The sequence below is a fragment of the Rhipicephalus microplus genome, chromosome 10 (assembly GCF_043290135.1).
Source record: "Rhipicephalus microplus isolate Deutch F79 chromosome 10, USDA_Rmic, whole genome shotgun sequence".
NCBI lineage: Eukaryota > Metazoa > Arthropoda > Arachnida > Ixodida > Ixodidae > Rhipicephalus > Rhipicephalus microplus.
The window spans coordinates 26423248-26448849 of NC_134709.1; the positions used below are offsets into that span (position 1 = coordinate 26423248).

The 25602-nt window shown below is 48.3% G+C and overlaps 1 protein-coding gene across 1 annotated transcript in view; it reads right to left on the minus strand.

Moving 5' to 3' along the window:
- LOC142774660 (uncharacterized) overlaps nucleotides 1-21366 on the minus strand; it is a 29806-nt gene extending 8440 nt beyond the window's left edge. Inside the window, exons 1-4 of the mRNA XM_075875295.1 lie at nucleotides 21300-21366; nucleotides 8059-8134; nucleotides 5336-5721; nucleotides 711-999 (exon numbers count right to left, since the gene is read on the minus strand). Coding sequence (XP_075731410.1) covers nucleotides 711-999; nucleotides 5336-5721; nucleotides 8059-8078 — 695 coding nt within the window. The 5' untranslated portion in view covers nucleotides 8079-8134; nucleotides 21300-21366. The remainder of the gene's footprint in view (nucleotides 1-710; nucleotides 1000-5335; nucleotides 5722-8058; nucleotides 8135-21299) is intronic.
- Between the last annotated feature and the right edge of the window lie 4236 nt (nucleotides 21367-25602).

Consider the following 25602-nt stretch of genomic DNA (forward strand, 5'->3'; position numbering starts at 1 on the left):
GCTAATGGGTCAAGCATGTTTTCTTTTTTTTTTCAGACAAAAATTACCACTGCCTCCCATCGGTCACTAACAATGCCACACAAACGCTGGTAACAATGTAAAAAAGATAAAATTTTCAGTGAAATTATACATTATATATAAGGCATGCCGTCTGAAATAATTTTCAACATCTGGGCTCTTGAAAGCGTTCTTAAATCTAAGCACGCGGTTGCGCACGGTAACTCTGTTTCAAGTGCAGTTTAAGTACCGATGTGTCACAGTTTCTGTGATAGTAATATTCCTACGTAATGGTACCACGGCCAGATAAACAGAACTAAGGCTCCCCACGTGACCAATGAACTACAGGGCCGTAGCTGCACACCTACCAAAAGCGCGCAAGAGCATGGCCTAGAGCCTCTTTTTGCGACGTCACATGTCACGTGACTGATCCGTCCGCGATCACGTCCATCACGTGAATACAGCTTTAGCGAAATCTTCCTAAATTATACGACACACGTCAGTCGCTACCCCGAGTGTTCAAAACGCAACGTTAAGTTTCACTTCATTTCATTTCACTTTATTTTCAATTCCAACATAATAGGCAAAGAACTGTTTGGACCCATAGCCAAAGGCTAGAATAGGGTCCAATGGTGCGATACAAGACGGCACAGTACCAAACGATAGCACAAGGCAACAATAGCACATGTAGCAAAACAATAGATGTTCTTCACCTGCGAGCCATCCGGTCGAGGCTCTGTTCGAGCAAACCCGGATTTTCAGTGCTCGCCGATTCCCGCAGCGAAGCGGGCACCTCAGACCAGCCCTCGCCCGAGAGGGACACCGACAAGGGACCCGGGGGCGCTAGGCGCGCCGGCACGCTGAGCCGCCTCAGGGGCGGGCTGGGCCAGTAGCTGCACTGCGGCTCCTGGTACCACTGGTCCTCCTCGTACCACGGTATGCACACCGACGCCTGCCGCTGGATTCGGCCCGACGACGCCCAGCGGGCCTTGCTCTTGGAACCTGGGACATGCACAGAGTTCCCGGCAAACGGTGATGTCACACGAGGTAGACGTCGAATCCACGCATGGGGTCTGGAGCGGTGTCACGCACCAACACATCGCGGCACATGGATGCAAGATATATGGTTATCGCCAAGCGACGATTGCCGTCAAGCATTGACCACCAGTTATACCATTTACGTGAATTATCATGCCATGTGCAGCATGTACAAGAAACGCTGCCTATAGCGAACACTGCATACATTCGAACCACACAGTTTACCCTGCATACCACATAACCACACATAGTTTATCATATATTAGGAATCTCCCCGAGTGCAACATTTATAAGGACTGTATATCCATCGAAAACGTGTGCAAGAAAGCACGCAGCAAGCCGTGTGTTTCAGAAGTCCCAGTCGTACCTATATAATGATCGTACATGTACTATACTCTACAAATATAACGTTCATGTAGATATGACAACTACAACATGCATTTATACAAAGCAGTCCTTGTCATACACAATGCCGCGCAAATGACATTTATAATACAGGGCCATGACATTACGTGAAGCAGGGCCACTTAGTGGGCACCACGGTGGGCACGGTAGTCTTTTGTTCTGCGATATAGACTTGCCATTAAGGCATAATATTTAGTGTGTATATGTGTATTAAATGTGTCACGATAGCTTGAGCCCGCCATTTACCGGTTCAGTCAGCCACCTTTAATGTCGTTTTAAGGACATAACACGCACATAAACTCAATAATTTTCTGAAATTTCACCGCGACAACGGGCTTCAGAGATGAGCGCGCCCCGCTATCTGTTCTGTTACCCGGGAACAAGGTAGTATACCACGGTAGTGGGGTCGATGGTGCGGCACACAATGGTCCCAACAGGCGAACCAGATGGCGCAAAGATCATTGCTTTCGTTCGCTCCGCTGACCCCTGAACACCTTTCCTGCGGAACATGTGCGATCCGTATCTCAAAGAGGTCCTGAACCACAAGTTGTGCTTGCTGAAGACACGCGCGCACACACTCACATACAGCTGGAAAACGTGCGGTCCAGCCAAATATTGCAGGTCCTTACCCTCTGTTTCAGGGGCAATTATACAACAGACTTATCGTCAACCGACAGATATTGCTGGTATTGGCAGATAGCTGTCATACACCGGCAGCGCCGTTTGGACCAGATTTGATTATTGTCACGTGCCAGGAGCCCGGGCTCTGTACCGTGCTAAAATTACACACTGGCAGCAGTATAGCGCACCACAATAACGTCGGGAGCGAGTGATGACAAGCGCTCAAGGTCATGTAGTGCGCGTGACGTGACTTCTTTTCCCGTGCCATCCCTCCCTGTGTTGCATCCAGCTCACTCGTCGGTACGAAACAAGATAGCGCTGAAAGCGTGCGAGAAAGTTCTGTAACTTCGCTCGTACTTGACGGATCTGAAAAAAAAAAACTTGAGAGGCCGCTTGAGCTTCGTTTTTAAAGCAGAACGCGATAGCGTAATAGGGCCCCACGCGCATCTCCTTCTCAATCGCTATCCTGGTATTTTAAGAATCACAAAGGAGTACTTTCCTCGACAGGCCGATACTGCCACGCGGGCAGCTCTTGAAGGAACACCAGAAGAAGCCATACCACTTTCGCAGACCAATGCTGCCAGTAATCTTCGACTACTTGCGCGTGAAATCATGTTTTCACTATGGTGCCCATGCAACGAGACGAATCGTCCACACCACATGTCCTCTTTGATGGCTCTCCGCATGCCCACTGGGCTCGACCGAAGAGAAGCCACCCACCTTCATCGCTTATGGCTAGGAGTGGCATTTACAAAATCTTATGTATTTGCCATAGGAATGGCCGACAACGCTCTCTGCGATGCCTGTCGTTGCGAAGAGACGCTACACCACATCCTGTGCGACTGTCCGTTGTTTGACATCCAGAGACAGTCACTGGCGTTCATTCTTGCGCACATCGACAACAGCCAAATGTCTGTGGACACTATTCTGTCAAGTGCCCGAGAGAAGGCATTGCAACAGAAGGCGACAAAAGCTCTGTTGAAATTTCTATGCGTCACGGACTTGAACAAGTGGCTATAACAGCAATGGCACACAACGCGAAAGACAGGACTGGACTATGACTGAGTGTGCGCGCGTGTGCTGCCGAATGTGCTGCGTTTATCTCTCTTCCCTTTCTGCTTTCTATCTTTCATCTCACCCATCCCCCTCCCATGCGCAGGGTAGCAAACCAGCTGCCTATAGGCTGGTTAACCTCCTTGCCATTCTTTTCCTCCTATTTTTCCTCTTTTTCCTTCCTCGACCAAATAAACCATTTTTGTTTGTAAGCCTATAGACACCCTTCAATATACCACCTTTTAAGAACCGCCAAGGACTACTTTCCTCGACCAAATGAACCATTTTTGTCCGTAAACCTATAGACACCCTTCAATATACCAGTACTGACAATCTGTTCCAAGGAGTATATTTATCTGTGAGTCTTCACCTACACATGCGCATGTATCTTCTAGCATTATCGAGTTGTACTCGCAAGATCGATAGAGCATCGAGTGCCGGAACTCACTTTTTTCGTATCTTATGCAACGTTTCCATCACCAGCTTTCCCTAGGTGGAACGACGGTAATCACGCAAATGAGGCGGTGCCTAAGTGGACGAACAAAGTTACTAAACATACGTGATAATTAAAGTTATCAGAAACTTCATTTCGTATTTAATTCGCTCACAAAAGAAAAAAATACGTCGATTGCTACATTCCTTTTCTTTCGCGCGATCTTTCGGTACAAGTTTGTCTACACCAGAGTTGTACCTTCCCCTAACAAAAAAGAAAAAAGAAATCCGGCACCCTAGCCGGTATAAATTCGTGCTTAATCTTTCGTGGGCGCTAATGACCATTCGCTTCTATCCGTTTCATCTGCTGGCTCGTTAGCCAGTTCTGCTTTTTTTCGGGTGTCTTAGCTAATTGCTTGTCGACTGGGCCCACGATTCGATCTCGCAGAAGTGTTGGCGTCATGGCACGCGTTCAGAAACGGGAAACGCATTATGGATCGTTGAAGTCGAAGGCAGCGCTAATCTTCTTTCGCCACGTGTTCGGATCTGCAGTACGAAAATATGTTCGGCCTATGTCGACACCTCTTTGATCGAAGAAACATTCGTTCGAAGACATTCTTTGATCGAAGAAACCGTTTCACGTTCGTCCGCAGAATTATTTTTGAAACACATAGCTCATATTTTAATTTGTAGCTGAGAAAGCTTTATTTGTCGGTGCGAAATCTTGCACATTTAATTTTGATTATCTCGTTGCGTTTAATAGTGTACTACTTTATATTGTTCTCTTATCAGTAAGTTCCAATTAATTGTGGTAACTTTGTTCTGATTGTACAATGATTATGTTTTTTACGTTTTTCTTACTCTGTAATAGCCCTATGTAAGGGCTGTAAATAAATGAAATCAAAATAAATAAATAAAACAGCATTAATTCGGGGAACGCAAATGAGATAATAATCAACGAATGTAGTACAGCGTACGGCGCTCTAGCAGGTACGAATTTTGCTTCAGCAGCTTTCACAGCACTGCAAAAAAAAATGCAGTGGTCCCGTGTACAAATACAACGATTGAGCAAAGCTCCTTAGAAATGGGACGCAAACGTCTACGCTCCTGATCTCGCTGTAGGCTTTCATAAACGCCGTGGGGTGTGGAGCGGGTGGGAAAAGCGTTTGCTGCGCTCTGTGGTGGAAAGGACTGAGCGAGTTAGGCTGAGCCTACATACGCGCGCACACGAAGGCTCCCTAGATGGATGGATGGATTGATGTCGCTGTACCCTTTATATCGGGTGGCGGCTAACGCCACCTAGCCGTAATACCTAATGAACCAACAACTACACTTATCTTTTTTTTCATTTAATTAGTGAAGTAAAGGACTGGTACTTTGCAGTGAATGCTTTTAATTTTCACTCGTGCCTTGACTTTAGCCACCAATCAGATAACCTCCTTCTAGTTGATTCTACCCGCTTAGAGTCTATTTTGCCCTATCCTGTCTCTAAACCCCAGTGCTTCGAAAAACTGAGCGAGAGAGTGTGTGGCGCCACCTGCCGCCGTGCCTGCGCTACCACTGCGTCGGGAGCGCGCACCTGTTGTTTTGCTCGGCGCGCTTGTCGGGCGCATGGAGCTTCGACGGCGATGGTGTCGGCCGGATGTGGGCCTAAGGAGTTTCGCTTCTTAAAAAAAAGAAAAAAAAACACGGGTCTTCGAGTACAACACAGAGTTCGATAAACGGCTACTAGAACAAACTGACACTGTGCAGAAAGCTCTCTCATGCCGATTAGTGAAGGGTGCTGTACCGCTGTTCGAGTCGCCGCGGGCGGTGCCTCGCTTGGTCGACGACGAGGAGGACGGCGAAGTTGTGGCGTGAACGACGATTCGCTTGGGCACCGCGCCCGTGCTGCAGGTGGGGAAGAGCACTTCCGGTTCCACCGCAGGCGGCGGCGCCTCGGCGGAGAGAGAAGTTGACGCTGCGACGACTTCCGGCTTCTTCTTCACCTCCGCCTGAGCTCCGGAGTCCAGGGGCTTGCTGGAGGACTCGGGCTTGGTGGCGACGGCGCTGCTTCCGAGGTTGCCGATGTTGACGCTGTTGCCACCGCCGCTGGCCGACGACTTGCCGCCCTTGGTCTTGCTCTCGCGCTTGGAGGCTCGCTTCGGGTCGGGCTCGTTCTTGACCTCAGGCTTTCTGCGTGTTGCCATGCAAAGCGATAAGAGTCAGTCCAGTTACGTAAAAAACAATAAATAAAAGTAAATAAATCGCATCGGTGTCGTGGTTTCGTGCATGCAAAGCTGCGTAAGGTTACCTATGTATCTTATATGCATCCTTAATGAAAATTTAGTAAGGAGTTAGCGTTTGTGTGCGTTGCTATCTGTTGTCTGTCCTGTCGTACCTGAAGTTCGCGCAATAAGAGTTCAACGGAGTACCAACAAGCCTAAATAAGCACCTTGCCACACAAAACAAAGGTAGACCTGGCACTAACTCCGAGTCAAATCTATCGTAGAAAACAGATAGGCCTGAGCTAGTATGCTCCGGCTTGATACTTTACACGAGGGTCCAGCGAAATGGAAGCAAAACAGCGACGAAGGTTATCTGACAATGGTCACGGTGGTGCGTGTTATGAAGTTTAACGTCCACACACTGCTTTACTTACGAGGCTATAGTCTAGCCACAGCCCTTTTATAGAGTTAAGGCAGCTTCGCACCAGGGGCGCCAAGCGTGAAAGAATTGTGTCGCTGGGCAACCTTCGTTTCTCTTCGACTTTAGCTTTCTCTGCTCCAATACCTCTCTCTTACCCTCTCTCTTGCTTTTTCAACTTTTCTTCTCTTTGTGTTTGACGCTTGCTTCCTATTTATTTATTTCAATTTTTACGCGATTTCTCCAGCGTTATGCCGAGCGACGAAAGCACACGACAACCCGGCCCTAAAGTGATTTGCACATATTATCATCAAAGCACTCGAAAGCCAAGAGAAAGAAAAAGTTCTCGTTGGCTCAAGTCACTCGTTGGCTCAAGTCACTCGTTATGCTACAGTTCGCTGTGTCATTCGTGATCTATCCCGCATAACGTCAAGCTACGACAGCATACGACGCCCGGGGCCCTAAAGTGCTCTGGTTTTAAATAGTCTTATTTCCTACCCCCCTTCCTGCCCTCGTTGCTAAGTGCTGGCTTTTCGCGCAATGGAGACATAATAAAATTTCAGCCATCGTTGCAATGCCCGCTTGTTGTCACGGCAACTTTCCGAAGTATACTGTATACAGTGCACACACGCGAGGACGCGAGCAAGATACACGAAAGCGGTACCGCACACTTCCAACTAACTATTCGTATCGCAACACCTCATGCGCGCGTGCATGCGCTTTCCTTTGGTACTCGCTAATGTGCAGCGCGATATTATCCGAACACTGTGCAACCAATGGAGAAACAACTGCACGCATCTTTCGCGACCCCCCACAGTATAACAGGTCACAGGGAACCCTTTACTACGCGCTCAGAAATACGGACGGCGGATCTTTGTTGGAAAGCATTGTACGCCATCGACAAGAGCTTGCGTCGCGGAAGAAGGTCCTTCAAGTGCTATGCGCTCCTTGCGATCGACCACCCCTACTGAACGAATGTCATCAGGACGCCCTTCCTGGGTGTGTTGTTTTCGTCCTGTGTATACACTCGCGTTTTCTTTCTTTTGTTTTCTCTCTCTCCTGCCCTCATTTCTTTATCCCAGTGCAGGGTAGCGAATCATATGTTGCTATCTGGTTAACTCACCAGTCTTCCTCCTCATCTCCATCTCTCTCTCTATCCAGAGATATAGCGCAAGTCTTTACTAAATCTGGGTGAGTGGTCTCTAGTGCGTGATGGTGGCTTCGATAGCGTGAAATAGCGATAGCGACTTAGGAAACAAGGGATGACAATTAAACTAGCGCCGACTTCCACGCCTCCAGGTGATTTACAAATGCCGGTTAGAAGCTGAAGGAATCAGTACTATTGGATGGCATCAAAAATTGGGTGATTGTGAAGGAACTTGAAGAGGTTTGATCACAGCCATGTGCACGACGGGAAAGGGGGAAGGGAGGGAAGCCGCCTCCCCCGGTCCCCCATACATTTGTCCTATACAGTCACTTATAGGAAGTGGGGCGCTGCGACTAATCATCTTCGCCCCCTGCGCACGCATATGGGTTTGGTGCTGAGGAGCCAGGGACAAAATGAGCCCGTGGCAGGTTACAGAAGAAGATTGACAGACCCCATTCGAATACACCATAAGGGAGAAGTGGCTTATCTTCGCGGCCGCGACACCAATTAAGACGAGTTCTGTACAATTGGGAGGAAAAATAGAAATGTAGTAAGTGAGGGAAATGGTTTATCAGTTTATGTAAATAACGATTTGAGATGCATTCAATAGATTGGTCATGAGGTGCAGATGTCGAAAGGCTTTCGCTGCTTTTTTTATTTGTAAGCTTCGATCTTTTTATTTTGACGAGATGTCTCCGATAGTGATAAGAAATTTTACTATAAACCGCTGGCTGTCTTACCCTTTTGGCAGCTGTGGCATCTGCCCGGAGCCAGATGGAGGTGCGTGCACCACCGGAGCAGCTGGTAGCTTTTTCTCTGCAGAAAGGTGAGGGGGGAGTGGCGAGACGGAAGCAAACTTGTGAAGGTCGTAAACATTCAAACGGACGATAAAGTCTCACTTAAAAAGAGCAGACGAGAGAAAAACATGCAGCAGGCACAGAATACGCTGAAGTGACGTACGGCCTCCAAGAAGCCTGGCAAAACTGTTTGGGATCTTTTACTGAAAGAACTCAGCATGGCACTTGTGGTTTAATGTGAAGACATTTGTAAAAGCACGTCAGTCCACAGTCCTTCGTGGTCGTTCATTCAGGGCATTAGGTGTATCGACACGGGCTCCTTATTTTATCAAACAAAGCAACAAAATTGCAAAAAGATTACGAAGAGGCCGGGTAGGTGTCGCTGCTGGTGATGATGATGATGATGATGATGACGATGATGATATGGCAGGAGGCTGCAAGCAATCCCCATTACCTCTTCCCCCACCCACTCTTACCACACCCCACGAGTTTTAAGAGCAATCCCCATTACCTCTTCCCCCACCCTACTCTTACCACACCCCACGAGCTTTAAGAGATGGCGTTGTACAGCTCCAGCCTCGACTTTCAGCTACATGGCTTATCGCGATGGTCAAGGACGCTGCCCGAGCTCGAGACATGCGGGGCTAAAAGCGCCTATGCTTAGTTGCCTTGTAAATACATGTGTTTATTGCCTCTCTTTCTCAGGACCAGAATTGTAGATGGGCTACCTAAACTGACTCGGCCTCACTAGGGCAATGCCTCCTCTGCACTCGCTTGGTGGATTCAGTACTAAATGGTTGTATCATTCACGATCTCCGACGCCAGCATTGCTCTCGCCGATCGGCCGCCGTCCGCAATCTCAGACGCCAGCATTGCTCTCGCCGATCGGCCCGCCGTCCACGATCTCCGACTCCATTGCTCTTGCCGATCAGCCCGCCATCCGCGATCTCCGACGCCAGCATTGCTCTCGCCGATCGGCCGCCGTCCGCAATCTCAGACGCCAGCATTGCTCTCGCCGATCGGCCCGCCGTCCACGATCTCCGACTCCATTGCTCTTGCCGATCAGCCCGCCATCCACGATCTCCGACGCCAGCATTGCTCTCGCCGATCGGCCGCCGTCCGCAATCTCAGACGCCAGCATTGCTCTCGCCGATCGGCCCGCCGTCCACGTTCTCCGACTCCATTGCTCTTGCCGATCAGCCCGCCATCCGCGATCTCAGACGCCAGCATTGCTCTCGCCGATCGGCCGCCGTCCGCAATCTCAGACGCCAGCATTGCTCTCGCCGATCGGCCCGCCGTCCACGATCTCCGACTCCATTGCTCTTGCCGATCAGCCCGCCATCCGCGATCTCAGACGCCAGCATTGCTCTCGCCGATCGGCCCGCCATCCGCCATCTGACGCCGTGTTGTAGCTCTCGCTGATGGGTGCCCCGTCCTCGAGCGTCTTGGACCAAGCACTCCTATTTTTTATATCTTTTCTTCACTCGTGCTTGGCGAGTGTTCTATCTTCTATATCTCTTTACTATTTTTTCATCCCCTTACCTATTCCTCTACAACGAGCTTAGCTGTGTCACCTGCAAAGCCGACAGAAATGAGCTCCTATTTCGTTTCCTTCAACAACCAGTTACTACTGTCGCATTGGCCGTCAGCAAAGGACGCTGAATGGGTGATCAAGAGGGTTTCTTTTCTAGAGGGCTCCACACAGAAAACCGGCTGACCTGAGCTCCGCGTAACTCTATAGACGTCAGCTTTCCCCGCGGACAAAGTCCCGCGCCTTGATCACCGGAACAACAAAATGCGACGAAAGCGCGGCTGCGATTTTTCAATGCTGCCAACCTGATTGACCACCTGTGACACCCATCAAGAAACTGTTACTATGTCTGTCGCACCAGCAGAAACCTTGCTTTTCTTCACTCAAACATTTTTCTCCCTTTTTCCTTTCTCAATGCACGGAAGACAACCGGGAGTCATATTCTGGGCAGTGTAAAGTTCCGCTATGTTGTGAAATTCTGCGGTTGGCAAAATTTGATTGGCCCAGAGGGCTGGTGCAGCCTCTTCGAATGGCTTAAGATGGCGCCATCACGAAATTTGAGAATACGGCGGATTTTAGCAGCACACGCAACATCGCTAACGGGTATATATATTACACTTGCAAAACAGTGTATACATATATATAACAACTTTCAATTTACCGCATCTTTAGCGTCTACTGAAAGTTATCAAGGAAACTTATTTTGTTTATCGGAGGCCAGTGGCCGACGAAATGTTGGTTGCTGGTATACAGGACGCTTAAAAACGATTTCATAACTTTCAATAGCACACTCCTCTAAAGTCTGTTGAAAGTTATAAAAGAAAATATTTACTGGTTATCGGTGACCAATAGTCGACGGATCATTGGTAGCCGGTATATAGGACGGTGTAACGACTTCCGATGGACTGTCGGTAAGTTTCATCGACTTTTCTCGATTAAAAGTTCATTGGCGGTTGGTACGTAGATTTGTGAGTGTGTACATAACAGCTTGCGGGCTTCGTACTTAAACTGTTGGTCAGAAATAAGGTGTAACGATTTAGAGTGCTTGGTTTTCTACTATGGAAGACACAATCGAAAGTGTTCTTTTCCTCAAGTATGCACTTAAACGAGGGAAAACGGACATGCAAACGAGTAAATACTAGAAGAGTCTCAACCTGTACTGCCTCGAGCCAATAAAGTGCTCTAGATTGCATTTAAACCTTCAATTTCTCCTCATTGACTATTAAGGTCGGGTAGTACATTCCATCCATAAACAAGTTTCTTTATTTCCTCTTTGCATTGCGAGTTAAACTTAGCCCACCCGGCAATGTGTCACCGGACTAGCGTCCAACAGCACAAAGCATCTTTGAATGGAAAACAGCTGTTTACATATGCACGCTCGGTACAGCGTTATCTACTCTCGGCTGAGCAACGCGTGCCGCGTTTGCGAAGCACGAGTTCCTTTCGGACTGGGGATCTGTGTTGCGGGATTAAGTATATCCTGTACATGATATTTTTACGCGGGGCAACAATAAAAGCAAAAAAAAATGAAAGGCTACAGACGTCCTTGCTACTTAAAGAGTGCTAACGACAGGCAACCGATCAGGCAATGGTAAAAGTCGGGCTGATGCCGCGCAGTCGTATAAGACACCTTGGTGTAACTTCATAGCGAAGGTGTATCGCTGCTAAACTCAAGGGCGCAGGTTCGGTTGCCGGCTGCAACAACCGCATTTCGATGGGTCCGAAGATGCACAATCATACTAGTACTTCGCTTTAGCAGCAAGTTTAAGAACTACACGCGGTAAATAAAATTTCCGGAGCCTCCCACTGCGACGTGCTTCGTAGTCACATGGTGTCTGTGGCGCGTGTAAAAACCCAGGATAAAAAAACGTTCCCTTCAAGTTACAGCAGAGTAGGAGATTTTACGTGAACACGAAAGCATGGAGCCGCAACGTGCCTCCTCACAGGACCTTATTAAAGTTTTTTTTTTCCTCGATCAAATCAAATGAAGAAAGTATGACTCAGAAAAAAAATATTTGCTCAAGGATACGTAAGAACCAGTGTCCGCTGTTAAATTACCGTCATAGCGAAGGTTTCGATACGGTTCACATAATCAAGATGGTGTCAACTTTTTTTTCTCTCTAATCACAATTTTCTTTCATTTACCAGCACAAAACGACCCAGTATCGAAGCCAAACGCCTCATTTCAATGACCCGCCTACAACGGCACGGTTCTACAGTATAGCTCACCAAAGGTGAACCTCTCGTGGTAGCGTGAAACTCTTAAAAAGAAAGGAAACAGAATAAAAAAAGAGGAAAGAAATACACGATGTCCTTCTTTGCACACTTTCTTCTGCTCCTATATTTTCCCAAGTTTATGGCGATTTTATACGATATTTATAGGGAACACCGACTCGCCCGATATGAAGTTATCTGTATACGTGAACCTTTGGCCATACCCAGACTAAACGTAGCGTCATTAATTTCCTTCGTGTTTTTTTTTCTTTGCATTCCATTGCCGAGTAAGACCACCTTTTAAAACCTGTCTCGCTACGTATTTCAGCCACAAGGAAATTCACCGCGATGAAAGGGGTGAACCCGCATCCAAGGAGTCGGCGATAAGCTATATCCCGCGTCCCGAAGGCAACCACGCGTGCCGCATTGTAAATATCGATCTAGTATACAGGTTCAGTATTAGGCTATAGATATACAGTCCCTCTACTTGCACTGCAGGAAAGAAACAAGTCAAAAAGAGAGATAGAGAGACGAGAGGAAAGCGAGATACACCTTGTCAATACAGTGTTGCTTGCGCACGCACACACCGAGGTAAAAAAGAATACAACAAGATGAAGAGATCAAGATTGTGACCACTGAAACATCTGTCCTGTGTACAACACAAGCACAGCGGAGACGAACATGCAAGCGGAGAGAGGGGGGGGGGGGGGGGCAGATTGACCGGGCACGCCACTTGCGAAGCTGATGGTCTAGAAGCGTATCAGAAAGCCTTAAGCTGGAAAGAACGGTACGGGCAAACCGCTATACTCGGGTAGAGGGCGATTGTGCATAGAGATAATGGTAGAATAGCAGCGGAGGAGGAAGAGAAACAGATGGTCTTGAAATGGTGCGCTGTACGTGTGGTCGCAAGGTAAGAAAAGCCAGTGGCGCGCAGGAGATACATATAACCGAACAATGCGGCACTGGTCCCGCTTTTGAGAGCACCCCTCCCCCCCCCCTTCCCCCCGACAAGCTGCCGGGCTTGACAGAAAGCGAGGGGCTCGTTTGTTGGCTTCCTTTTAATCCGTGAATCGCTTTTGTGACGCACTCGCGTTCGCGTTTCGATGAAGAAACGAAATTTGGTTTTACGGTGGTTCGTGAAACTAAACATCATCCGACGTATCAATCAGCTGGTGATCGGTACGTGGTAGAGGTGCGATAACACTACGTAGCGGACTCGCGGAAGAAACGTCGGTGTAGCTACGTGGTGTAGAGACACGAGAAGAAATCTTGAGACGGACATATGCGATAAGGCCTCGTGGCAGAAATGAGACCGAGATGACACCTTGGCAGCAATTAGGTTTACAGCCATAGAGATTAGTCACACACCGGTACTTACCTCCGAAGCAGAAACCTTACAAAAGGGGTTCAAGTTACGATGCATTCAACAATGGAAAGAGAGCAGAGCGTGTCACGAACAAACGGATATTAAGGACATATTAGTCAAAATCAAGGAGATTATATGGGCACGGGCAGCGTGTGTAGCGCGTAGAAAAGATAACTACCGGTCTCTACGAGTTACAACATGGGCTCCAAGACAAGGCAAACGCGCGAGGTGAAAACAGAAAGCTATGTGGGCAGACCAGATTAAAAAGTTCGCAGGTATAACCGTGGCCGCCGCAAGCACATGGCAGGTTCGATTAGCAGAACATGGGAAAAGCCTATGTCCTGCAGTGGGCGCATTTTGGGCTGGTGATGAGGATGACAGATAAATCATTTCATGAAGAGCTGGAGATGTCTGCCTGGCTTTACGCCTGACATAATACTGCAGGTTCTCAGTGATGATTATGATGTATTTAATGATAAACACATAACGCACACGGCCACACACGCAGACTCATGTGTGGCTGTATTCGATACGTCACGTGGCAGATAAGGGATAGAACCACGTGATGCGCAAGTAGTTGTGCCGCAACATGAGGCACGCGCGTGGTCGACACGTGACAGAACCATGTACCCGGTATATTACTGGTAATCTTGAGTTTATTTGCACCTGAAGAGCTCGAGGGTCGTGTGACCTGAACCACTGGTACGAGGGGCCATGTATGATGGTTCAGGTATGATGCCATTGTTTGAACGGCGCATCGATGTAGACCCTTACTCTGAGAGTATACTGATGCGGGCAAAATAGTGTGAACCGCGAAGCAGCAAGGTGTGAGTTACTAGGCCCCCGGTGACAAAATACTAAACTGCGGCTTACAACAAACTGATTAGCTGCAAACGAGACACAACATTGGCCTAAGACGACTCGAAGACGAAGGTCATCTTCATCACGTCAGTCGTTGGTCGTTCCCCGCCCCTTCCGAAAGATTTCTCTTCTAACGGGATTCGCATCACCTCCGAGATTAGAGGCATTGGAAGCTTTGTGCACTTCACGTTGTTTTGCAGGGCCTCCGAGATCGGCCAACCATCGACCAAGTGACGACATCGTTTTATGCACCGCCATAATGACGTCCCCCCGCGATGATTTCTTGCATCACACGTGTTGACAGCGAGGGACGCCGACGGGAAACTTTCACGTTTGGTAAGACTTCGCTATAAAAAAAATTTGCCCCGAATACGCATGTAACACTGCAAATGTCGTCGAAAGACGATAGTCTTGCGTCTGGAGAGAGTGACCAAAACATTTATTTGGTGTTCCGCGCAAGAAAATCGGTGAATAGTATTCTGGAGGCGCTGCGTTAGAGTGCCTCGAGCGTGTAGCGGAGACGAACGAGCGTATCGAGGCATGTTAGACACGTGCGCCATCTGGCAGTTATCTTCGAAAACGAAGGCGTGCGCGCCCGCGGAGAAAGATGCGCACCCGTCTCGAAGGCGATAAGGTGTAGAACGCAAAGCGACGGACAGGTGCCACCACAGTGTCATCTTAGCACAGCGTTGGAAACACTTTCCTTTTTAAGCATTGCGTTGCACTGTCAGCGCAGCGTTATGGAGGCTACGATCCCTAGAGTTATTTGTGTGTGCCTTTTCTAGTATAAAGGCACACATACAAAACATCGACGTGTTGTTATGGTGCCGCTCATATGCGCAATAATTGCTTTTTAATTAACAATCACACAAGTGCAAACGCTGTAGCTTGAGCAGTAATGGTGGGCGCTGCGGATGGGGTCGGCCATTTGGTGCCCTTTGAGGTATCATTAGGGTGGACAAACAGACAAATGTACAGACAGACAGACCGACCAAAATTTTTCTGTCGAAGGTTCCCAAGACAGACTATCGTCTTTAAAACAAGATGAAACGTGATACAAGCCATGCTTTGTAGGCCGTTTTCGCACAAGCGTCACAATTTATTATGCGTGGTGTAAACCAAGTACCTTAGAGCAGCAAGGTTGTACCACCACGAACAGAGTCAATGTCCACTACAGCTCTCACGTTCGGAAGACTGCAGGAACACTTCGTTCAAATTAGGCATACTTAGACATGTTGATATTTCGACGCACAAATCATGTAGCATATAAGCACGATAAGTATATACAGGCAGTTTTGCACTCCCTACACGTACGACCTTTAGGCTGCTCCGGTTTTAAGTTCAGGAGTGATTTTGACTCCCACACGAGCAGCTACAACTCTGGAGGCAACCCCGAACCTTATTTCCATATTCACGCTCCCCTCTCCTCCTCCCCGTCTAGTGGCGGGCTTTCTAACCACACCGAGGGTCGCACTCGTCCCACAAGCGCAAAACAAAGATCGTGCAGGGTCAAACGACCGAGATTCGCGCTCCGTGCAAAACGCCTCGTACGCGTAAAGTTTACGTAGCGTATACCACACTCTGAAAACTTCGCCCCACATCACGTACAGGAGGAGCCCGCGCAAGTCTACACGTTACACGAAAGCTCGACGATAGAAGGACCAACAATCCCAGACACGTATATAGAGACAGCGCCTAGCTAGAGCGCACCTGCTCTACAGCCTAGTGTTAATCACGCCGCTACTTCGCCCAGAACGGCAGCAGCAGCAGCAACAGCTTCGAGCAGTTGTCTATGCGCCACCGCGCGCAGGTCGGCTTATGCCCTGCAATCTAAACGGCGCGTTTTAGTATTCACGCCGACGCCGCACTCCCCGCCAGGGTTATCATTTCGCTCTGCGCTTGACCCTTGCGCCATCTAGATTTCGGCCTTGCCACTCGGTGCAGAACTGGCTGGCCAAATAGTAGTATTTTCGCAGTGAGCGCGATTTCATCGCTTCTTCTTTTTGTGTGCTCGCATTTAGTTTTCTTATTCTGCAGAGCAGGGTATCACGGTGTGACTCTCCTCCGTTTTTGTACTGCCATTCGAAGAACCGGCGGATATGCCGTAATGTTAATTAAAATCGACGACAAATCGTGCTTCTTTGAATATCGTAGGGATTGCCATGGAGTGTCCAACAGCTTTTTTTTAATAGGTCCGATTTTAAAATCGCAAACCAACAGTTTTTAATAAGCAGGGCAGGTTTCAGATGGATGACAGACCGTCTCGTCATCCACCACCCGCCCACCTGTCTCTCTCTCTCTCTCTCTCAAACACACACACACACACACACACACACACACAGAGAGAGAGAGAGAGAGAGAGAGAGATGTACATACAGACATATATGTTCGTGCGTACATTCATACAAACACACACACACACCACGCACACACCTACGCCAGCGGCATCAACTCTGCATATAGTTACATCAAATAAACACAAATAAAAAGGTCAGCAACGTTACGACGGAGGGTCCCGATATCTGGGTTTTTGGTAATTTTTTGCAAGCTGTGCAGACGCTTAGCGCGTATTCATACGGCAACGACGGTTTCTCAATGAATATTTTTTGTGCAAGTCGGTGCAGTTTCGCAATGCGTGACGGAGTAGAAAGTGACGATCGGGATTTACAACAATAATCGACACTAGCCAGTGTTTGCTGTCACATTTTTTTTGTGTGTGTGTCCTGCACATGTGTTCGTGGCAGTGTGCTGGGTGAAAAAGGTGTATGAAATAAACCGCGGCTTCTGTGAAAACGCCGGAGTCTTCTTCAAGAACAACGATAGTCAATTTTGCTCGGCCTCTCAGATATTTTGCGGAGCGTGCTCGGTGTAGTTTGCTTATCACATTTCGCTGAGGCATGTTTTCTGACCGAATTTCTCACTCCGCTAACGGAAGCGCCTGTCCCTGTTTGTCTTGTCCTTGTGTTTGTTTTTATTCGCGATACTTTTTATCTCTCTAGCTATCTATTTCGGAGAGCCCCGCCAAAGACTTCATATTGCTGCAGAGCTGCCACAGCGATGTACGTGTATCCCTTTAATTCAACTTGATCGGTTAATTGAACAATGTTAACCCTGCGTCTAGTGGACTTAATAAAGTAGTCAGCAAGAAATGGCTCAACCACTCCTCTCTGGTTATGTTACTTCCGTTATTCTCTAAGACGTGTTAAGCTGTATCCGCGACATCGTCCTGTCATAAGATGTTCAATTGCTTTTCGATCTAAGACCCCACCAATCTGCTCATCCACATTGAACAGTCGGCACCATCGAAAGAGGACTCGAATCGGAAGCTATATACTTTTTATCAAACCGGTACGGTCATGCGATCTTATCAGCGGTACCTATAATAAACGTTAATGCGAGCCGCGGTTTGTATTAGGACAACTAATGCCTCGTTTACGGGTATAACTTGGAAGGGACAATCAAAACACGTGACTCGGTCGCAGCACAGAACAGGCTGCCTCAGAACAGTAGATAGTTTGGTACAGCTTGGGAGACGAAGAAGGAGTGCCATTATGGCAGAACAGAGAACGTGTTAGTTATATACCTTTTTGCGATTAATTTTGATTTCACCAGTCAAGAGCGGTTTTCTACTGGTGTACGATGGAGGCCATACACGCCCAGCGGACTCCGGAGTGCCAGCGGGTGTTGCTTTCGGGAAGCGCAACAACGACGAGATTTACACTGACAGCGAAGACGCCGCATGACACCACAGAACAATCTCCTGACGACACCGTCGAGGGGCATGGCATCTCTGTTCCGACGTGGGAGCATCCAGCATCAGTCCTGGACTGATCCTTAGGACTTCAACAAAGTTCTCCATACCACACCAAATACCGTCGAGCTGGTGAACAGCCGCAAGACTAAGAGACGGTTGCTGACAATTTCATCCAATTCAAGAGAGTCTGTCATGCGGTGACTACGAAATACCGAGGTTTTAACTATCTTCTTCGCACCCGTTCGGGCCACTGACAACATGAGGTCTCTAAACCGGCAGACCATGCCTGCACAGCTAGACACTGGTGCCCAAACGATATCAAGGAGCTCGGACTGAATTCCTGCAAGAACATCTTAGCAGTTGACATCAATCCCGTGCCTGCGTTTCACACATTCAGCAATGTCACGGTACTTTATGGAATGAAAGTCCGCTCTCATATACCGTAGGACAAAAAGATGGCTAACTTACGATATTGACGAAGCCATTACCGAAACTGACTCACCAGCTCCTGATCAAGCCTGCGTCAGTAGACCCCGTTATTGCAAGTATGTGTCCTGTCGGGATGCAGCGATGCGTAAAGATTACACGTTTGAAAGCGAGACACTTCCATGACATGTGAAAGTGGGCCATTTTTGGCACGCAGTTCGACCTTTTGGGCCAAAACCGCGTCATTCTGGAAGTACTTAGGTCACGTGAGTAGTGTGTACACGACGTCACCGTTTGATCCCGATTCACTGGGCCCCACACAACGAAGATGTGCCAGACTACAATACTGAAATGCTCAAATTGCAACGGGCCCCCATGTTGTTTCTTCGAATGATTGCAATGTTATCAGAAGAAAGAGAGCAATAACGAAGAAAAAGGTTCCAGATCACTCGTCATACCAAGAAGCATCTGCAGCAGTTATGTGACGATCGTACCGTCCCGGGCGGCGCACCGAGACCTCCAGGGAGTCGTTGCTAAGTGAACCGCGAGCAATATCATCCCCTCTGCCTTTCGGGTCGAACGCCGTCCGCTATAAGGAGAAAGACTCTTCAGCCAGCAGTGCGGCTGACGCTTCATCTATACCACCCAGGCCAAACATAGCCGTGCCTAAGGACACTTATACCACCAATGCGATTGGAGATTGGCCTGAGCTCCCAAAGCTACTCGCCGCGACATGACCAGGGGCGTCATATTTTGACAGTAAAGGCGAGCTCATGTTCACCTGATAAACTGACGGACGAAGACGGACACGTTATCGGCATGGCCAGCAGCACCCTAGTCAGCGCTATTCGTTTGCTGCTGAGCGAGATGCCGACGCCGACAGCTCGAAACTCGTCGCAACTGCTGGACACCATCGCTCCCCTTGTCTCAAGCTTACAGAAGCCTAGTTTTTTTTGTAACACCAGCAGCGCCACCACGGCTTCACCATCGACATGATTTTGGAAGTATGGAACTGCGCATACAAGTCGAGTAAATCAACGAATGCGCTGCTGTGGTTTCCGCCACGAAACTGAACTCACCACCTGTGATGTCAAGCCCGAAACTGCTGCAGCAATGACGGCTACATTGCTTTTTCCTCTCTTTTTCCCTATTTCCCTTTCCACAGTGCAGAGTGGCCTACCGGGCTCAGCCCTGATTAGTTTCACCGAATTTCCTTTATCATTATTCTCTCTCTCTCTTGGCACAGCTTATAGAGATTGCCAGCACGTGGCATCATGGACGCAGCTTATAAACGCATTGGTCCTCCACAACGACGGCTTTGATGATAAACAAGTTGACCTACTTCACGTGATAATGACATTGCAGGAACTTCTATGAGCGTTAATAACGAAAGAACCTGCAAGCAATATATTTTGAGATCAGTAATGTGACATCGCAAATGTCGCGTCCTTTCATGCTGGTGCTTCAGCATGGCTATTTCAGGGACGTCACTGCAAGCCATCAATTGCTAGTCAACGCGTCACATCGCGATCTTTCTGACAACCCTTAAAATCCGGGTTGCATACTATGGTTGCTCCGAGGAGCAGGTAGGTTTCGAATCCCGGCTGCGGCGGCTGCATTTCGCGGGGGAGGGGGAAATGTTGTAGGCCCGTGTGCTCAGATTTGGGTGCACGTTAAATAACCCCAGGTGGTCGAAATTTCCGGAGCCCTCCACTAGAGCGCCTCTCATAATCATGTGGTGGTTTTGGGACGTTAAACCCCACATATGAATCAAAGCTGCTAGGTTTCCCACGCATACAACTGAACGTGCAGGACGAAGGAATAGCGCACACTTCACTGCACAGTTCGCCCGCATAGAGTGCAGCGTACGAGGAAGGCGGACGACATCGAAACAGGGTTGCGCGGGTCTCCCCTTATCGGAATCACCGAGCATCTAACTGGTCTCGCACGCGTCGCAAACATGGTCGCTCACGTGCTGAACGGTGATAGGTCGTGCCGCAACGCACAAGACGGGCGCCACGCATATATCGCAGTGGTTTCGCCTTCCCTTTCTTTTCTTCGTTGAATTTGCAGAGATGCCGCTCCGCGGAGCCAAAGAAAACAGAGATTAGTTTCCCCGATCTCGGCGCTGCCGACCACCGCGACGGTGTTACGACGGTCATCTCTACTCTGTATTGCTATGAGTCCGGTGAAGATCGCCCTGGGACTATACAGACTACGAGTACCAACCGCACTTTGCGTGGAAGGCATTTTTTTTACCTGTACTGCTCGGTTTCGAGATAGGTTATTCCGATCAATCGAGATAGGTTATTCCGATCAATCTACTACGTAGAATCTGCACCTGAACCTTACAGAGCCATTTAAACGAGGACGGAAATCGAACAGGCTCAGTGATGTGCCGAAGCAAATGATGCCGACGAGAAGGAGAATGGTGGATACGTCATCGCATTGGGCGAAAGCTTTGGGTCGCAGCATGCGCGGCAGTCCTCAGAAGGTCCAGGAGTCAAGATCACGCAGTCTTCTTAACGATGGATTTTCCATTAACCTCGCTTTATGAGTTTCCATTTTACGCGGGCAGAAATAGCTAAGCTTTGTTACATCGCACTTGTTTCGAGCTAGGCTTTAGTGTGTTTATGTACGCGTGTTTGATATATGACGCGAAAACTTGGAAGATTGCATCTACACGGCTGCTGTTCTTTTGCAAGACACACGTATACAGTGCACACGCCCGGGCCTGCTATGGAAACCACCAAATTCAGAAAAAGACTGCTGGTGCGTCTACTGGACAAGGCAGCTTAACTTTGCTGCTGCATCGTTAAAGGCGTCAGATATCGTGAGGCGGCATGCTGTCGGCCATTCAACACCCAAGTTAATTTAAATGTGAACAAGTGATGATTCGTCCACGGCCCCACATGTAGGTTTGAATATAAGCACGTCGAGATAGGCATTGTGCACGACCATACAATTTTATCGCACAATAAGTTCCTTCAAACGCTTTACTCCACGATTCTGTAGTAGCGGGGTATACGTACCTGGTACATCCTTCGTCGAGAAGCTCTTGAGTGGGATGGACCCAACCGCCGGCTGTTTGCCGCTGCACAGTTCCCTGTGAACAAGGCGACCAATGAAGACTCTTGATCAAAAGAACAGAAAGACAAGTCGCGAGCAGAAGTTAATACAACTACCAAATCCCACGATGTTATACTTGAACAGCAGTGCGGAGCTCTCGTGTAAAGGGCAACTTTCCGCACATTCATTCATCCAAGTGACGTTTTGACACATAGTATCAATAGTATCGAGCTCTTACAAACATGACGTTTATTGCATAGTTTGCCGCACCTGCTGTACACGTTCAGCACGTCCCGAGTTATCTTCTAGATACATCTACGAAACCAACGAACGATTACTTTTTCAACGCTATTCATCTGGCACAGTAACCTCCCATTATTCGGTCATTCCAGCGACGCAGGCGGTGCCACGCGGCTTTCTTCTGAACCTGGCACACGGTGATAAGTGGGCGACGATGATGATGATGATGAGCCTTTAGCTTTGCTGGCACTCGCCCACAAAGGGGGATCGGCCAAGAACCGGGCGGCAGGATCATCAAGTGATTTAGTTATGAGTCAGGTATCCAGGTAGTCTCGTAACCGAAAATAATATAACAATAAACTAACAAGGTAATCTTTTTTGTTGCCATTTTGTACGCACAAACGGCAGAGTAAACCTCCCTGTGGCTCTAACCTAATGTAATTCCTCCTAAGGATAAAATTACAGCCACGTTTATTTTTAAACCTAGCTTCTCAATTGGTCCAACCAGGTATCTTTTCCTTTGATAAGAATATTGTTGACAGGATAAAAATAAATGATCTATTGATTCTGATTCCTTGCAAAAGAGACATAACGAGGATGCTGTGAGTCCAGCTTTATGTAGGTAATAATTCAGGTGCGGAATTCTGCATAGTAATCTGGTGATTGTAATTTATAACTGCCGAGATACACACCACTGTTTGTTCCAACAAAATCTTAGATGTACGAAGTCTCTGACGACGCAGTTCGATCTCGCGGTATTCGCAAGCACTGATTCGTTTTCATTCAAACACTCATGCGTCTCTTTGGCGAGAGAAAGTGTGGTCTGCAGAGAAACTAAACTGGAGGGCCTGCCGATCTTTGCTGCCTGAGACGCACACCTCAGCATCGTCTCGTCCGCCATTATGACCTACCATCGCGCCGCCAATTATCGCTGGAATGATCGAATACTCCAACTGCCTTAAACTAAACGCTTACACGTCAAAGAATCCCAGGGGGTCGATATTTCCGGAGTTCTCTACTACGGCATCTCTCGTAATCATATGGTGGTTTTGGGAGGTTAAACCCCACGCATCAATCAATCGACCAATCATATAATTATTCAGTCAGTCAATCAATCAATCAATCGATCAATCAATCAAACTATATGCATATATGCGAGGAGCTTTTTTTTTCATATGAGCCAATTCGAGAACCAAAACTAGATGGAATAAAGCTCTATTGCACATACTCTCATCTTTCCTCTAAAATAGTAATAATAAATTATTATAAAATAATTAGTAATTTATTAATACTGTTAGAGAGGAAAAATGAGAGTATACGTATGTGCCGATAGAGGCTTGAGCTAGTTTCGGTTCTATATTTGGCCCCTTTTCAAAAAGAAGCTCCTCATATGGCGGTGGCATTGTGAAGTTGCTGGTATCGCATGAAATTCGTAATGAATTCATCCCTGCGTGTGCCACTCATTGCTAGGTGTATCGCATGCACCTATAGTAACGAAAGAAAACCCATACCATATCATCTGGGGCTGCCTTCACACGTGGCAACTCAAACGCAGCAACCCTTATGCAGGGTGTGCAGCCGCAACTACTCCTTAGCCCAGGAAGGATCCGCAGCTCCACGAGGACATTGAATTACGCGTCTTATAGTAACGAAAGAAAACCCATACCATATCATCTGTGGCTGCCTTCACACGTGGTAACTCAAACGCAGCAACCCTTATGCCTAGTTCACACTGAAACATCCGCTTTCTACAGCGACCGCAATTCCCCTGCCGCCGAAACGCAGCGTCGTTCGCACTGGACGCGCCCCGCGCCGCCGAATATGCCATCTACTACGGGGCGAACGCGGGATGGATACGCTGTCACCCGGTTGTTGTCGCGGCTCGCAAACGCTACTACGCTATCCTATCCGGTGGTGTATACTTCGACGATTCTCGCACGCAAGAAGCAAGAAAAGACAGTACTGCTTACTTTGCTGGCAAGTGGCTGTCTTGTAATGCACGAAGAGCAGAAAAACCACCGACGCCAGCGGCGTTGGTGGGTTCGTTTTGCTCTGCAAGAACGCAACAAGCTCGGTCACGCCAACAGCAAGCTCGGTGACCTCTTTCACGAAATACGGAGGTGAAGTAGGCACAGAGTAGGTTAAACTCCCGTTGGTTTCAACATTCAGTTACGTGCACTGCGGCATAACAAGTGAGTAGGGCTTCGCCGCCATTTTTCAAAATTCCTTGACTAGCTCTCCTATTGGTCCGCGGTGACCGATTCAGCGGCAGCCGCCGCAAAAATCGGTCCGAGAGCGATCGGCGCGGAGAGGGCCCTTTCGGCGGAACTCGCCGCCGCCGAACCGGCTTCGGAGCACTTTCGGCGGCCGGAATGCTCAGTGTGAACACGGCCTTATGCAGGGTGTGCAGCCGCAACTACTCCTTAGCCCAGGAAGGATCCGCAGCTCCACGAGGACATTGAATTACGCGTCTGAGTCAAGGAGAGGGGGATGCAACTTCAAAGACCCAAGGTCTCCTGGCAGCCTTACGAACCGTATGTCGAATTAAAGTTCTTTCGCCTCCTCGATCGCGGTCGCAACAATGTGGCAAGTACACATTCAGTGATGCAGAGAAACGCGTGATCCATTGTGGGACCGAAGCACGGTCGTCAGAGCAACATCTCGTTTATCTAACCGTTACGATACGATCACAGCCACTCTCGTATCAAAGTTATCCTTTGAAGTGTTTAGTGCTTCTGTCCCGTGCCAGTTCCTTGCGTTCCTACCCAGATAATAAAGTGAGACGCTGTGCTGACGTCACTACCATCGAGGCTGTACCGAGGAGGTTTACATTGCGTTTTACCGATACTCGTAGAATAGCTCCATAGTGGTCCAAGACCACCTGTAGAGTCAACATTTTTTTTTAAGTTCGTAGTGGTGGCGCAAGGTGCTAGTATTCGATTTAGCTATGTTTTGCTAGTAATGCTCAGTTCTTGCTAGCATTGCTAAATATGGCTAGACATGTCACATTACGTGACTGGTTACGTGATGCTGTGATTTTAGTGACGTTATTAGCTGTTACGTGTTTTTTGGTGGGAACAATGTGACGTGACCAGTTTGTTGCGTTGTCTATGGCGACAACATCTGACGTGACTTCCTATGACGCGATATTTCATAATTTTAGTCACGCGACTAGATGTTACGAGACGTGTTTTAATGACGTGACTAGACGTAGGGGGATTCACGTGATTTTAGCCACGTGGTTGGTTGTCACGTCCGCGACTATACTCGCGGACAACTTTTCTTGGCAATGAAGCTAAGCCTACGAAGGCCACTTGCAAGTACCCTCACACCCAATGAATATTGTTCTACAATTGCATCGGTATTTTCTGTGTGATAAAATTTAAAAAAATCTTTCTTTTCTACACGCATCCCTTTGAGACAAGACGCCGCACACTAGGCAAGGAGGTAATAGACCCTTTAGAAAATTCAGTCTGGCAACATGGCTCTTCCACCACATCTTGTTCACTCGTGCGAGCTGAGATTTCGCCATTGATCGATGCTAATTGGCCAAGCGAGCTGCTACGACCTCTCTGATTGGCTTAATATGCCGCCATTACGAAATTTGACAATGTGGCCGAATTCGACAATGTCCAGAATAGCACCCCTGGCAGGCTGCGTTCCAGCGACGCCCATGAGCGTTCCCTGCAGCGCACACGGACACAGCTCGCGTTCCTGCAGGACGTGTAACACGTTTGGACGTGTACGGCCAATGAGCGTCCTTTGAATTAACAAGACATGGCGAAAAAAAAAATGTGTTTTCGGTTTCGTTCGGTAGGTGGCACTGAATTTTGAAAAAGGGTCTATTTCATTTTTGTCACTTTGCGTTTTTGCCCACGTGAGAAAGTCCCGCCGTTTACGTATACGCATCGAACGAACGCCAAGCGGCGTCAGCGACGGCATGCAACGATGATCTCCCGAAGCCATTAACTTCCACGGTATTGCGAGACACGCGCCGAGCCGGACTGCTCCGCGCAGAAGCTCTGC